A 13,807-nucleotide genomic window follows, 5' to 3' on the forward strand; every position below is an offset into this window, starting at 1 on the left:
TCTGAGTCTCCACTCCAAATAACACATTTTTTCTTACATGTTAGGTAGGGTACTGAAAGACAGAAGAAGAAGGCTGCATACACACTTAGCAGTTTTACCACTAACAAAGTACTTTTTGCCGCCCCTTTACGCCAAACATTTAGTTTTGAAATGTAATGCTTTGGCATTGTTTGTGCAAACCTGCTGTAGCTGTAATAAAAAGAAGATATGTAATGTGCTGCATAGAAATTTTGGGATAAAAAGAGAAAGGGTTGAGTGGTCAGGGTTACGCAATGTTGACAATGAACAAAGGGAATAACAGCATGAGTGTGTTACTGTGTAAAAATGGTGTTAATGATTCCAGCAATGGATTTGGTGGCAGAGTTGCAAGTATGCAAGTTGACAGTTGCAAGTAATGCATGCCCAAGCTTTGTGTTGGAAACCATTACAGATGGGTGTGAAGTAAAGTATGAAAGTCAAGGATCTCCGGATTCATCCAAACAGTATTTTGTATTACGCCAAAGTATGTTGTAGCTGGTGACGGTAACACTAAGAGATGTGAGGTCTGTGAGGATTGAAGATGATCTGGGCCTTTAGTTTGCATCTCATAGAAGATCCAGTCAGCCACGGCTTCCATCCAAACTGGGATAACCCACCGAGACAAACCTCTACTGTGTTTACCAGTAGCAATCCTTGTGTAGCGAGAAACGGGCCAACAATTCCAGCAGCCGGCCAGCCTAGTGAATGAGCCACAGTGGTGTTGATGGATGGAAGGATGGAAGGATGAGCGGCAGATGAAAGAGCAAAAAAAAAAAAAGGAACCTCGTTGATGAACTTGCTGAACAAGGGTGAGAGGGTTGAATGAAAATATCTTCAGTTCAGCATTTTGCCTCAATGCATTAAAGTGAGTGGTAACTAGGGTACGAACCATATGCCTCTATCCAGTAAACTCACTGAACCCAGTGCACAGGTGTGTAGTTGCGTGTTTTTGAGCTGTAAACAGAAAAATATTGTTCTCTAATGAAACACATTAATCCTGGTCATAATAGAAATGTCTCTTTACAAATCGGCTTGCAGATAGTGAGTGTGGCTCAGTGCCATCTACCGGTGGAAATCAGCACAAAGCGCGCATGGAGAATGCCAACGAGTAAAGATTAGTACTTAAATGGATCTCTACGTGACAAATTCAAAACAAAAAAGAAGGGTGGTTCAATCCCCACCAACCGCCCGGCATTGACCGTGTGGGATTTCCCCACTTTTTAACTTTTTGGAATCGAGACCTCGCCCACTTCTTGGCATTTTTCGATGTTGCGCAGTGGGTGGAGTGAGGCGCAACCAGGGGTGAAAGGGTGAAATTACACTTTAATTAATCAGTATTTCAGTCACCACCACCTGGTCTCTCTGACGAACAAAACGAACGAACGCATGTATTTCCAGCCCCATACTGGCTCCTACATCTTGCACTATGTGAACTGTCTCTGCCCCTGAACCTTGGTGTTTACCGTGGCTCTCCTCGCCCGGGAGTGATGTTCCACATGCTCTATCTGTACCCCCTTCTTTTTCACAACGCCACACAGAGACGTTTTGTAAAGTAAATCATTCCTTTATTTCCAAGATGTCAATGTCCAAGAAGAATAAATGCAAGATTACGACATCGGGTTGTTTTGTCTTCATTGTTTTACAGCAGTCAGTCTTCTGCAACACGCTGCACCGGGAGGGTTTTTTGTTTTTTTTATGACAGTGTTCTCCTGACTCCATCCGTCAGTCATCTCGTTCAATGTCACCCATCATTTATTTGAGTGACACCCTCCCCTTTGTCACCCACTCGGCCCCCAAGCACTCCCCCTTATTCCCACCCTGATTTATCAAACATAGCTTCCATAGTCATGCCATGCCATGCCATGTCACACACAAGAGGCATAACTGAGATATTTATAGTTTGGCCAAAGGTAACATCATATTGCTGTTAACACCTGCTATGGACTCATGAAGCAGCCTGCAAGCTGTCTGTAACTCTGCTGGGAGACTGTATCCTTCATGGTGTCCAGGCTTGGCTTTTATGCATTTTATTAAAAAAAAAAAGGCCCAGCAGTAAAATACATGTTTGATTTATTTATGTGTTTTGTTGATTACCCCATACTTATATTCTTGTCCTTTCTTAATATGTTCATTCACTAAGCAATAAAACGGTATCATGGCCACAATTAGCATTCTGTTTTACATATTTTAGACTTTCATTTCTAACTTGACAATCATGAATTTCAGCGAAAACAATTCATATATCATTTGAAAAAGGAAGTTTCCCTCCTTAGCATTTAAAACTGACCTAGATCTTCCGATTGCCCATTCCTGATCATAGTGATGGGGTGAAGATGTTCATCGGCCCCACATTCCTCCCATCATCTGTGTCACATGGGTTATAGAACGGGAACAGAGGACCCAGGACTGTTGCCATGGTGAAGGTGTAAAGGGGCGCCATGGTAATAGCATTATAGAAGGACACTTCAGCCTTTTCGCAGTCTAAGAACACTCCAATGCGAAGGAGACGCACAGAGACATTTAACCTGGTGGGTTTCGGGTCAGTGCACGCCATGATGGATCCTCCCTTTAAGGCCAAGGTCCACAGACCACTGGCAGTGCCGGTGGTGGCCATCTCTCCTCTCTGAATGTCGTCATGGACCACGCCTAGCCTCCAGGCCGTCTTCGGGCCCACCTCCACCTCCCAGTAGTGACGCCCTGCGGTGAAGGCCTGGTGGCCCATGACGCAGTAGTAATAGTGGAACCTCCTGGGGTTGGTCTGGCACAACGTCACATCCTTGTCCTCCTCAAACCAAACAGACGTGAAGGTCGGAGAGAGGGTCAGGTTGGGATGGGCCGTCTCAGGGTCGAAGGTCACAGAGCTGATATCTAAAGGCCAAAGGGAGGGGAAAAAAGTTGGGTTTTGCTGCCTTTTTACATATGTTTTTTACGGGTCAATATGGACGGACATACTTGGGTAGAGGCATTTTTTCATGTGTTTCCATATCCGGTACTGTATGGGGCCTACAAACTGACCGGAGCGCACCTCCGTCACCACCTCCGCTGGGGGAACGAAGCTGACCTGAGACCTGTGTGGAGAGAGGGAAGCACTGCAGTGATGGATGGAATCACACCACCTGATGGGCATGTCAGGGGAGTGATTATCAAGATGGATTAAGGGGCAGAATTAAAGGAAATTGGAGGCGATGCAAGGCATGCAATGAAGACAGATGAGACATGGTTAGAATAGGAACAATATGATGGTAAGTATGAGAGAAAACAAAACTTGCCTTTTAATGAGATCTTGAATTTCCTATAATATGGAAAATATTTGATGAAATGTGTGGTTATTTTGGTGAATAAAAACAAAAATTGCCATTTTTTTTTATTAATAGGAAGTACAAACTATCGATCTCCAATTGTGTAATTGTACCAACATTCATAGCTCATCCTGTGCCTTCCAGTTGTATCTGCTGCGTTGGCTGCCTTTTGTCCTTTCAACCTTAAATTAGAAATTGATTTGGACCTGCAAAATTAGTCAAGTCAACTCCTTAGCCAATCAATGTTTGTAATTAACTAAATAAGTGCTAGCAGAGAGCAGTAAAACAGCTGACAGGGTTATTGCTGCAGGTCTTGGCCGAGGTGTCCGAGAAACAGCTGCAGGGCCACCCGCCCCACCTTGTCATCAGAAATGAGGCCAAAACACTAGTATTGATTACAGGATAGTGATTTCACATATCACAGGGAAGGCTCATCATATAGTTTTATTGTCGCTGTATAACCCATAACATATGCTTTACTGGTATATTTTATGGAGAAACTTCAAATGATTTCTGCGGCTTTTCTCTCCCTGCACACTTTTTAAAAATTGTGATTACTCTGCTGTTTGAACTACAAACTGTAAATTGCATTGATGTTCAGGTGCCTTCTGAAATACGCCAAACTCCAGCTTCAATGAAAAACAAACCACTCTCTCACTTTGAGCAGCTTTGGACTATCCTCCTCGGCCAGTTTGCTGTTTAGGGTCATGATGGCTCTCTCCAGGTCCTTCCCTTGCTCTGCAATCTTCCTCTCCCTGACATTCAGCAGTTTCACTTGTTTTTCTTTCGCCTTTCTCAGTCCCTCCAGGTTGGTATACTCTTCCTCATCCAGGAAACGATGGAGGTTCTGGAACTCTGCTCTGATCTCCCGTTCAAGGTTATCAAACCTGTTCTGAAAAGAAGGAAAAAAAAATAAAAATCTATTAAATTTGGCTTGACCAAATATAGTGGAGTATGGAGAGTACGGAGATGGATAATTCATCAAATGTCTCTGTGAGATGCTTATTATAAAAAATTTACAGATTTAATATTTAACTGTGTATGGCAAACAAATGTGGCGGAAATACCTCCACTTCCACTGACTCGATGTACATCTCTCTTTCTGCCTCCCTGCATTCATCGACCTCATGCTTGATTCTTTTAATAGCCTGGACAAGCTTCTCCTGTGGCACAGACAGACATACAGGCACACACAACAACCACACACGTAAGACACAACACAGGAGTAAGATATTGACGAAAAAAAACCAAAGAAAACATGACAAAAATGTGAAATAGGTACGGTCGGTCATGAGAACATATGCAAAGCTTTATCTAATAAATGTCATATCCATTGTTTCATTGCCTGTGGACCTTACCTTGGGACCAAGGAGGCTTTTACTGCGGTTGTTGTTGGTGTCATTCATGTGATTTTTGTACATTCTGATTTCTCCTGTAAGACAAGCAAGAAATTGAGGCTGGCTCTTGTAAATGAACAAGGGAAGGAAGGTAAATAAAAAGGAGAGGGAGGGACAAAAAGGGAGGGACAATGGAGAGCACATTTTAAAAGAGAATGATCATGCAGAGAGAGAGAGAGAGAATGAGAGAGAGAGAGCAAGAGAATCAGGGGAAGCCTGTGTTAGTTTGCACAGAATACACATACATTGCTGACATGGTAACAACAATAAAATAAGCAAGTTTACCTACATCGAAGCACCGAAATGTCAAGCAAAAGTAAGATGGCATGCAAAGGTCACCATTGGCGGGCGTTCACCACAGCTCGGCTGGAGACTCCACGTGGTTCCTTAATAGAGGGGGAGATAAACAGATGGGGGGAGGGGGTGGTGGCTGCCAGGAGGGGTGACTTGCAACACAAATTCATGGCAGGGGAGACAGAATATTCTATTTGTGTCTGCCAGTGTCTTTGGAAGACAAAGATGGATTTGGCAGAGGAGAGAAACAGCGAGTCAGTCGGTTATTGTGTTTCAAGTTTCCACGCGGGAGCGGCTGGGGCTGGAGGGGAGATAATGCTATTTATTTCTGTAAGTTTTATAGCTTCTCGGAGATCTGAGAGGAGGTGGGTATGGGCCGCTGTAATGCTTGATACTCGCACAAAGGATTCCATTTGACTACCCGGTCCGGATACTCAAATGGAATCCAATTATCTCAGAGTGCCCAGTTGATTTAACATTTACTCAGAGTTTCATCTCCCCTGCAAAAAGCCTGTGCAGCTTTGCCTGCAACCCCACTGCCCCAACAACACGCAGCCTCTCTTTCTCATCGACCTCCCTATTCATGTCTCCCTTCTCAGCCCATAAATGTTTTGTTCCCGCCTGTTGAGGTCTCTCTCTCTTTTTCTCTTTCCCTCCCATGCACAGTGCACAGACTATTGGTGCGTGTGCAAAGGCAGCATTACTCATCCCTGCAAACGCTCCTCATCTATAATTCATGATGCTGGCTTCTGGCAGCCATTTGTGCTGAGCTCAGGTCGAGCTTGCTGCACTGGAATGACAACACATGGAAGGCAATCCAGCGATGAGAATGAAGGAAGCCACCACTGTGAGAAGACCGAATTGTTATCATTTCAAACTGCTCGGGTTTGTCGTGTGGGCCTTCAATCGTTCTAAAATCTAGAACTCATACTATTTTGTCGTTTCCATGACGCACGCACAAGCGAGCGTCAACGAGAGAAAAGTCCATAAACCACGCTCCCTGTCGATGTAGGCCGCGCCCACCGCGACGCTGGAAAATGACGTCACGGATGTAAACAAGAGGAGCATGTCGCACAAGCAGTCTCAAGCCAGAGGTAAACCAAACAATATTTATATTCCAGTGTTCTGCATAACTCTGGAACGTGTCCGCGATCGGTCGACTATTTTGCATCGACGTCGCATTGTTTTTCCCCTAAAATTCCAAACCGAAGTTGAACTACAAAGATGGCCAAGAGATCCCACTGTTGATGCTATGTGGCTAATACTGTTAGCTTACCGTTACTTCAGTAATTGGTAAACCGCAAACTAGGGTGTAAACTATCTTCAGTGCAAACAATGTAACCCATAATGTTTTATGTTAGCCGTTATAATTATTCCCTTTGAGGATCAGAATCTGTTCATTTGGCCAAGTTCACTTTCATGTACGAGGAGTTTGACTTGGTCTGCGTTGGTGAAGAACTGTAATAAATAAGTTATGTATAAATAAGTATACATAATAAATGAGTGATGTTTCATTTACGATAGTACTGGCTTTGTTCAACATATTGCTGAATTTCAGAAATGAACGGACAGGCGGATGTCGAAGTGGACTATAAACGGAAATACAAAAATCTTAAACGGAAGTTAAAGTTTCTGGTCTATGTAAGTACAACCAGTTTTATTTTCATTATTAATTATGCAAGAATTATGAGAACTCAGACTCAAGTTTTGGTGCATTGCTTTCTTTCAGGAACAGGAATGTTTCCAGGAGGAACTTCGAAGGGCACAAAGGAAATTACTCAAGGTTTCCAGGGACAAGAGGTAGATATAAATCTTTTTGTGTTGTTTTTTGAGCCCATATTAAAATGTCTGTAAACAATGCTTTCTATTTATCGATTCTAGCTTCCTGCTGGACAGACTGCTACAATATGAAAGGATCGATGAGGACTCCTCAGGTGATTATTGTATATTAGTCAGTCGTTTTTCTTGCAAAACCTCTAAACAATTATAATTTTGTAGAAGTTTACTAGTTACTGATGTAATTGAGTCTCTTCAATGATACAGCGCTTCTGTCTCAATATTCCCCTTTCTCTGTGCAAGATTCGGATGCAACAGCTTCTTCAGAAAACAGCGATGCAGAAGGCCCCAGGGAAAGAGAACGGGATGGAGGAAAAAAGTACTTTTCACAATGCAGCCATAAAGTCATATGTATGAAATGCAGCTGTAAACAATAAATGTGTCCCAATTGCCCAAGACAAGTGGGTATAAACATGACAATATTGTTATTATAAGGAGTAGTAGTAGTAATAAAGAAGACAATAAAGAATATAGTTGATTATTAACATTTGTGCAACACTTGACATTTGCGTTTATCCTTAGAGTTTTACATATGTTTAAGAGGCGATACATTTGATGTCATTTTAATTTATTTTCCCCTTGGATCATTTTTTATTTTGAACTTGAATGACATGTTGTTGTAAGACTGTGTTATAATTACGTAAAAAAAAATTAAATATAAGGAGAATCACAGACATGGTCTGAATGTTGGACACAGTGGACACATCGTTCCTCACTCTTCTTTTCTTTTCAAATTTTAGGAGGAGAAGCAGTCCTGGAGCGAGCCTTCCTTCAACATCATCATCCCCTCATCTCTCTCTCCTCTCTCGTCCTGCTGTGAATCCCCTCCAGTCGTCAGCTTCTGGGACCTACCTCAACACGGTGAGTTGATGTCTCTCTTCTCTTGATCCCTGTGTGACCTTAACATTTGTCATGATCATCTTCATTAAAAAGCATATTTCCCGCTTTGATTTCCTATTATTTACAGAATTTTGTTATTTTTTGTCTTTTTGTTCATACATCCCTTCTTCTCCTCCGTTTATGTCATTGTTTGTCATCTTTACATTATCATGGGCATGACTGTGTGTGTCTGTGTGTGTGTTTGTGTGTGTGTGTGTGTGTGTGTGCGCATTTGTGTTCTTGTGTTCTTGTGCCCGTGTCTTGTAATTTGCCTTTGTTTGTGTGTATGTATGTTTGTGTTGTCAACTTGTACACGGGGGTTGTGTGTGGTGGGCAGATGCCCTTCCCACCAGAGTATTTGGCCCCCCCAGCTGAGCGTATGAAGAAAGAGAGAAAAACTAAGACGCCTAAAAACAAGAAAGAGACATCGGGGAAGGTGAGAGAGGCAGGGGATCAAGGACACTTTAATGACTGGAGATACAACGCTCACTCCTACTCACACAAACACACCGGCGCAAACTCTTTTTTTACATCCTGTTTATAGACTGAATACAAAGTAGTAAGGTTTACCCCCTACTACTTATTACTTACATGTGTGGTAACCATATGGGAATACCAGGAAGCATCTTAGTGTTGGTAAGAACAAACCTCTCCCCAACCCTTATATTCCTTTCCTCATAATAGCCTTTATTACCATATGAGTGTGGTTGAGAAAAATGAATGTCCCCCGCATGTTTTCCCTACATGCAGAATTCGATCAGATGATCCACAGAATTGCAGTTTTTCAAAGTTTTGTAGATTGTACTCAACCTAACACTAAGGGTATTGTCATTTACAGCTGATTTTATTTCTAACCTTCCGTCCGTACTCTATAGATTCTCCATATTAACATCCCCTTTGTTTTGGATGCTTCTCAGGTTGTGGCACCAATGACAGCTAATTACCCATCAGCCCCCAGCAGCGCTCCTGCAGGCAGTGGTCCGTTCAGCTGGGTTCCCAGACAGATGCTCAGTGGTGACGCGGCCGAAGAGGAGGGCGACAGCGATGGAGACAGCGACCGGGGAGATGAAGACCGGGGGGAGGGTGACGAGGCTGAACTAGTTATTGATATTCCCAACGAGTGATAAAGAGTGGGTGTTCAGATTTATTTGTATTTATCTTGTGTATTTTGATTAGCCTGTTCTCGTAGATGTTATTAAAAAGAAAGATAATGTCATGGTGTGTGTGTATGTATGTTCTTAGCAACTCCCTTTTATAATTTCAAAAGAATAATCAAGCGCCTCCATGTGGACTGTGCTGAAACTGCTGCACCACTGCTAAAATACTCACCCAAAGACTACCAGTGTTGCTATTAATTTATAAATTAATTAATATGTTGTTTGTAAGACGGCCCCATTTATATATTTTAATCTGTCATTTGTTTTCAGATACCCTTTACATATTTACTGGACAACGATTTGATACGATTTCCGACTTGAGCAAGGTGTGCTAACCCCTAACTACCTAACTGCCAGATTTTGAAAAGCAGCAGAAAAAAAACATATTATATGATGATAGTGCAAGAACTTTTTTATATGGATTTTTATCATTTAATCTTTGGCAAATACTTATTGAATGTATTATTATTTAGAATTGTTTTCAAATCTTATATTTTTATTCAAATAGCTGTTTAAACATGTAAATGTTATTTTGTATCCACTGTTATCATATATCATTTTAAAAAGATAAAGATTGTATCTATAATTAAGTTTGAAGAAGTTGTTTTGAATAGTTATTATTTGTTCCCTTACAAACATTTAGTACAACATAATATTTGCGCTCTTAAAAACAAAATGAATGCTTTCAGGTGCTCGAAATCTTAAGGCTTGGCCCCTGGTGCACACACCCAAAACATCACACCCTAACTCTCCAATAGCGACGGTACAGTCAGTCCCTCTGGTATGCTCCGCTCTCTGCTCGGAATGTACCGCAGAAACTTCTGCGTTCTCTCGATAAAGATATTCAATTCATCTTTGTGTTGGTAAACATTTACCTGAGTTAATTTTTAGTTTAGCCTTTCCCACACCATGCAGTTCAACCCTACAGCGCGGCCGGCCCAAAGCTACACTTGATTAATGCAGCCCATAATTTTAAAGGGACCTGACTGGAGCCTGGCTGGATTCCAACATGCTCAAACAGCCAGAAAATGATTTGTTTTCATGTTTCTTACTTTTGCCCTAACAGAGAAGTCTGCCAATTTGTGTTAGTTTCATAATGGTTTTGGAAGGAAGGCGCCAGTGTCATGTCTCAGCATGCATATCTATAAAATTGAAGAAGATTGCAAGCGTCCCCAGGACATGACAGAGATTTTTTTTGTTTTGTTATTTGCACTCCCCTTCGGGGTGAGACAATGACCCATGACATGACATTCTTTGGATTCAATTTTAATGAGGCCAAGAGAATTCCGTTTACAGACTTACGAAAACATAAAAACATTGAGAGGACATTTTTGAACTTCTACGCCTGTCAAATGCCAAACCTGCGCAGGGAGAACATTCTTTGGGAATGCAGACTTACAGGTAAATGGCAGCTCGGATTGGGCGTGGGTTTGGCTTGTGTACTTAACAGCGTGAGGACTCAAAGGTGTAACCATAGTAAGAGAGAGGCAATACAGGAGAGGTAGGGCGAGGTAGATGAAGGGCCAGGGGGGGAGGGACAGAGGGAGGGGGCGAGGTTGTCGGGGAGAGGGAAACTAAGACGTAAGCAAGATCGTGCCTGCAACACTCACTTCCCTCACAGTGAATTCACCACTGAAGGAAGACAGGCATGGGAGGAGGGGAGCTGGACAAGAGAGCACAAGCAGATTGATAAGGACAGCCAGCCAACAGCACAGATTTGCCAGCCTGGGCCACCATTATCTTTTCAATCTAAATACGGAAACTTCTGTATAATTGATAAGCCTCTCCCACTTCCTGTGTGTGTGTGTGTGTGTGTGTGTGTGTGTGTGTGTGTGTGTGTGTGTGGAGGAGAGTGGCGGAGAGGGCAGTTGCTGAGCTCACAACAACCATGCTGTGTGCTGCTGCCGCTGCTGTGAGAGCAGCTGCTGTGGCAGGCTGGCTCCTGGCGGTGCTGGGCCCTGCTCTGTCCCTTTCAGCCGAGGACAATTGGGAGGCCGCCTCCTCTCGCTGCGGCCACTGCTTCTACAGACAGACGCCCCCCCGGGGAGCTTCGCTGCCGCCGCCGCCGCCGCTGCAGCATCTCTGCCACAGCCTTCCCAGGGGACGGGCCTTCGCCACTCTCTACAGCCCGACCTGTGACACAGCTGTCTACTCTGCCTTCCATCTTAGCCCCGAATGGCCAGAGAGAGGAGGAGATGGAGAAGGAGAGGAGGAGGAGGAGGAGGGAGGAGAGCTGCTGGTGAGGACCTGTTCATATAAAAAAAGAAATGCGTGCTGGTTTCTGGATAGCGTGAGATCAGCCATCAAAAGGAACGTTATTGTTCTATAATTATATAATATAATTAATTGTCTGTGTTGTAATAGATATGTTGTATTAAATCCTCCGAAATGAAACTTACCTTACCTTACCTTACTTACCTAACTTACCTTAACTTACCTCCAGCACTTACTCTGCGACTTCTATCTCTGAAATTCTTAGCATTTTTAGAGCTTATTGTGCATAATCAACGGGTGTCATGACATTTCACTGAATATATGTATGACCGTATCTACATGTATGTGACCTCAAATAACCTCTTGAACTTGAACTTAAACTTGTTTTATGCTGTAACAACAGTGGTCTTACAGTATAGCTATATACAGTTGTATACGGTACAGTTTATGCAGAGTGAGTCTACAGCGAAGGAAGTAAACAATGAATAATGGTCATTTGTCCATACATTAAAAGCTTCACTTTTTTTGGTTTAAGATTTCCCTGTTTACTTGACATCAGTGACTCACTACTGTAATTTTAACACTTTTAATCGCTGTATGGTCGGAATACATTGTACTATGTTGATTAATAAATGTAGACGAAAGAATCAAAACGAATAGGGATTCATTATCAATCAAATATGGTTCTTATAATGATAAGGGAACTTTCAAGTCGTTATAAAAAATGGCAAGTATAAAAATTGGTTTAGTAGATTTTTTTTTATTTTATTCCTCTCACTCAAACGGTACGGTTCATGCTTTGGCTGCTTCCCTTACAGACAGAAAACAACAGTGATATTGGAGTGTTGACGCCCGCTCTGCTCCGAGGAGACGAGGGCGCGTCTCAGACTCCCCCCGCTGCGGACTCCCCTCTCCGACTCTGGGACTCCTGTGTCGCGGCCTTGCTCCGGTCATCCATCATCCCGCAATGCAACGCTGTGGGCGGGGATCTCTATATCGTGACCGGGATCGAGCTCCCGGGGGCGGCGGAAGGTGGAGATGGGGAGTGCGAAGCCGGGCTGCTCTGGTCCGCCGCCTGTTGCGACCTGGCGTCCGGGGAGGGCGCGTTCAGCGTGGGATTGGTCCGAGAGTCGCAAGACGGGCCGAAGGTGGTCACTGTGAACGAGCTGGAAAACACTCTCAAAGTGTCCGAGCTGTTTGATGAGGGATGCCGGGGGACGGCCGGGGAGGCGGCCGGGGGGACGCTCATTGGCGATGCCGGCCCTGAAATAACTGCTGACGTGGCTTTGCCCGGGAATCTGCCGGCGGGAGGCAGTGATCCGCCTGAGAAGGTGGAAAGTACAGACGCAGACGCTAAACATTCAGATAAGGACGTTGGGGACGAAACTGAGGCAGAGATGACAGAACGCCAGGCTAGTCTGGAACCTCAGGTGGAGTCGCCGAGCCCCACTGGGGAGCAGGAGGCCTCCGGTGGCTCAGCCCGGTCAGAAGCGGGTCGGCTTTCGGACGACGGCGACCCAGTGGCGGCAGCGGAAGCAGACTCCAACAGCACTCTGATATTTATTATTTCCACCACTGCCTCCCTCCTCACTGCTCCACTCCAGCCTGTAGTCTCCACCATAACAAAGCTGCCCAGACAGGTAACACGAGCAGTTAACACGATTTTGGACGTTTTAGCTCGCTATGAGGTCTGGCTTTTTTTTTTTTTAAATGAGCCTTTTCCGTTTCTTTCTCCATTTGATTTAGGTGATCTATGTCCTTGAGGAACACGCAGGGGTTCTCTCGTCACTTCCCGGAGATACCTTGTCCCTGCTCCACCTGCTGACCTCTGACCTCGCGTCCTGGTTGGGCTCGGCTGCGGACATACTGCTGGACCTCGGGGAGGCCGGCTTCTCCCGAATGTACCACTGCATCTCGTCCATGTTGGGAGAGCTGCTGGTCAGCTGCCAGACTGGGGTTACTGGTGTGGGAACGCTGGCTAGCGACACAGTGGGAATAGTGGGTGGAGCAGTGGACCACGCCTGGTGGGTGACCCGCCTGCTGGGGGGGCGTCTGTGGGAGCAAAGCGGGGGTTACGTCGGGACGGTGGTGTCCGAGATGGGGGGTCAGGTGAAAGCCGTGGGTGGGGGCCTGGGAAAGCTGGCATGGAGAAGTGGAAATGGGGTGGGGAACGTGTTGAGTCTGACTTTGAGTTTAATCACGGGGACCGTGGAGATGACAGCGGACACAGTGAGAGAAGCTTTTGGGCAGGAGTCAGAATGACGACGGAGACTAGAACCACACATTGATGACGGCCTTCAAAGTATTTTTTTTTTATTTTTATTTTAAGTAAAATGGGATGAAGGGAAAAGCAATTTATAATTTAATATATGCTGTCGAAAGGATACATTTGAAAAGGATACACTTGTTCTAGAACACTAACCATAGATTGCAGAAGCTAAGCTAGCGAGCTAAGCAGGAATTCAGGAGAATAGGAGACAACTGTTCGACTCAATAATTCATGTATAATTCCTGTTTGCTTCTATATGTTTGAATAAAGAAGAATGCTTGGTTATGGACCCCCTTATTTGTACTTTGTTTTGTTAATTTGTCATTGAGAAAAGTTTCCCTCGTGAAAACAATATGTTATAAACATTAAAAACATGTATATTTAGAAATTTGGACTCAATGATAATTTTTAACATGAACAATAGCCTGTTTTAATAGTTAAATA

The 13,807-nt window shown here is 44.0% G+C and overlaps 3 protein-coding genes across 7 annotated transcripts; 2 read left to right on the top strand and 1 right to left on the bottom strand.

Moving 5' to 3' along the window:
- Nucleotides 1-201: 201 nt before the first annotated feature.
- Nucleotides 202-5,116, bottom strand: LOC307233916 (zinc-binding protein A33). 3 transcript variants are annotated; one of them, XM_080005391.1, is made up of 7 exons: nt 5,054-5,116; nt 4,676-4,749; nt 4,385-4,480; nt 3,976-4,209; nt 3,288-3,310; nt 2,971-3,086; nt 202-2,886 (listed from the first exon to the last, which is right to left on the bottom strand). In XM_080005391.1, exons 2-7 carry the CDS (start codon nt 4,736-4,738, stop codon nt 2,333-2,335), a joined length of 1,086 nt encoding a protein of 361 aa, XP_079861517.1. In that variant the 5' UTR covers nt 4,739-4,749; nt 5,054-5,116; the 3' UTR covers nt 202-2,332. The 3 variants fall into 3 exon arrangements, with proteins under 3 accessions (XP_079861517.1, XP_079861516.1, XP_079861518.1); XM_080005390.1 differs by having other exon boundaries at nt 5,000-5,087; XM_080005392.1 differs by having other exon boundaries at nt 5,004-5,054.
- A 194-nt stretch (nt 5,117-5,310) lies between these two features.
- Nucleotides 5,311-9,169, top strand: ino80e (INO80 complex subunit E). Of its 3 annotated transcripts, XM_080005101.1 has the most exons (10): nt 5,311-5,338; nt 5,675-5,893; nt 6,021-6,102; nt 6,567-6,649; nt 6,738-6,808; nt 6,890-6,942; nt 7,088-7,163; nt 7,585-7,705; nt 8,061-8,159; nt 8,641-9,169. In XM_080005101.1, exons 1-10 carry the CDS (start codon nt 5,324-5,326, stop codon nt 8,845-8,847), a joined length of 1,026 nt encoding a protein of 341 aa, XP_079861227.1. In that variant the 5' UTR covers nt 5,311-5,323; the 3' UTR covers nt 8,848-9,169. The 3 variants fall into 3 exon arrangements, with proteins under 3 accessions (XP_079861227.1, XP_079861228.1, XP_079861229.1); XM_080005102.1 differs by lacking the exon at nt 8,061-8,159; XM_080005103.1 differs by lacking the exon at nt 5,311-5,338 and having other exon boundaries at nt 5,781-5,855.
- Nucleotides 9,170-10,513: 1,344 nt separating this feature from the next.
- On the top strand, nt 10,514-13,652 carry LOC307233922 (uncharacterized protein). Its single transcript, XM_080005397.1, has 3 exons — nt 10,514-11,119; nt 11,913-12,734; nt 12,841-13,652. Exons 1-3 carry the CDS (start codon nt 10,769-10,771, stop codon nt 13,354-13,356), a joined length of 1,689 nt encoding a protein of 562 aa, XP_079861523.1. The 5' UTR covers nt 10,514-10,768; the 3' UTR covers nt 13,357-13,652.
- The last annotated feature ends 155 nt before the right edge of the window (nt 13,653-13,807 follow it).

The sequence above is a fragment of the Zeus faber genome (assembly GCF_960531495.2).
Source record: "Zeus faber genome assembly, chromosome: 8".
Classification (NCBI taxonomy): Eukaryota; Metazoa; Chordata; class Actinopteri; order Zeiformes; family Zeidae; genus Zeus; species Zeus faber.

What these genes read in the sequence shown, in the direction of transcription:
- LOC307233916 (XM_080005390.1), bottom strand. Translation starts at nt 5,042, where the DNA reads ATGCCATCTTACTTTTGCTTGACATTTCGGTGCTTCGATGTAG. An exon ending in AAAGCCTCCTTGGTCCCAAG is followed by an intron (nt 4,481 to 4,675) that starts GTAAGGTCCACA and finishes TCTGTGCCACAG; the next exon opens with GAGAAGCTTGTCCAGGCTAT. An exon ending in GAAAAAATGCCTCTACCCAA is followed by an intron (nt 2,887 to 2,970) that starts GTATGTCCGTCC and finishes TTTGGCCTTTAG; the next exon opens with ATATCAGCTCTGTGACCTTC.
- ino80e (XM_080005101.1), top strand. An exon ending in TATCATTTCAAACTGCTCGG is followed by an intron (nt 5,894 to 6,020) that starts GTTTGTCGTGTG and finishes CTGTCGATGTAG; the next exon opens with GCCGCGCCCACCGCGACGCT. An exon ending in GATCGATGAGGACTCCTCAG is followed by an intron (nt 6,943 to 7,087) that starts GTGATTATTGTA and finishes TCTCTGTGCAAG; the next exon opens with ATTCGGATGCAACAGCTTCT.
- LOC307233922 (XM_080005397.1), top strand. Translation starts at nt 10,769, where the DNA reads ATGCTGTGTGCTGCTGCCGCTGCTGTGAGAGCAGCTGCTGTGGCAGGC. An exon ending in AGGAGGGAGGAGAGCTGCTG is followed by an intron (nt 11,120 to 11,912) that starts GTGAGGACCTGT and finishes CTTCCCTTACAG; the next exon opens with ACAGAAAACAACAGTGATAT. An exon ending in TAACAAAGCTGCCCAGACAG is followed by an intron (nt 12,735 to 12,840) that starts GTAACACGAGCA and finishes CATTTGATTTAG; the next exon opens with GTGATCTATGTCCTTGAGGA.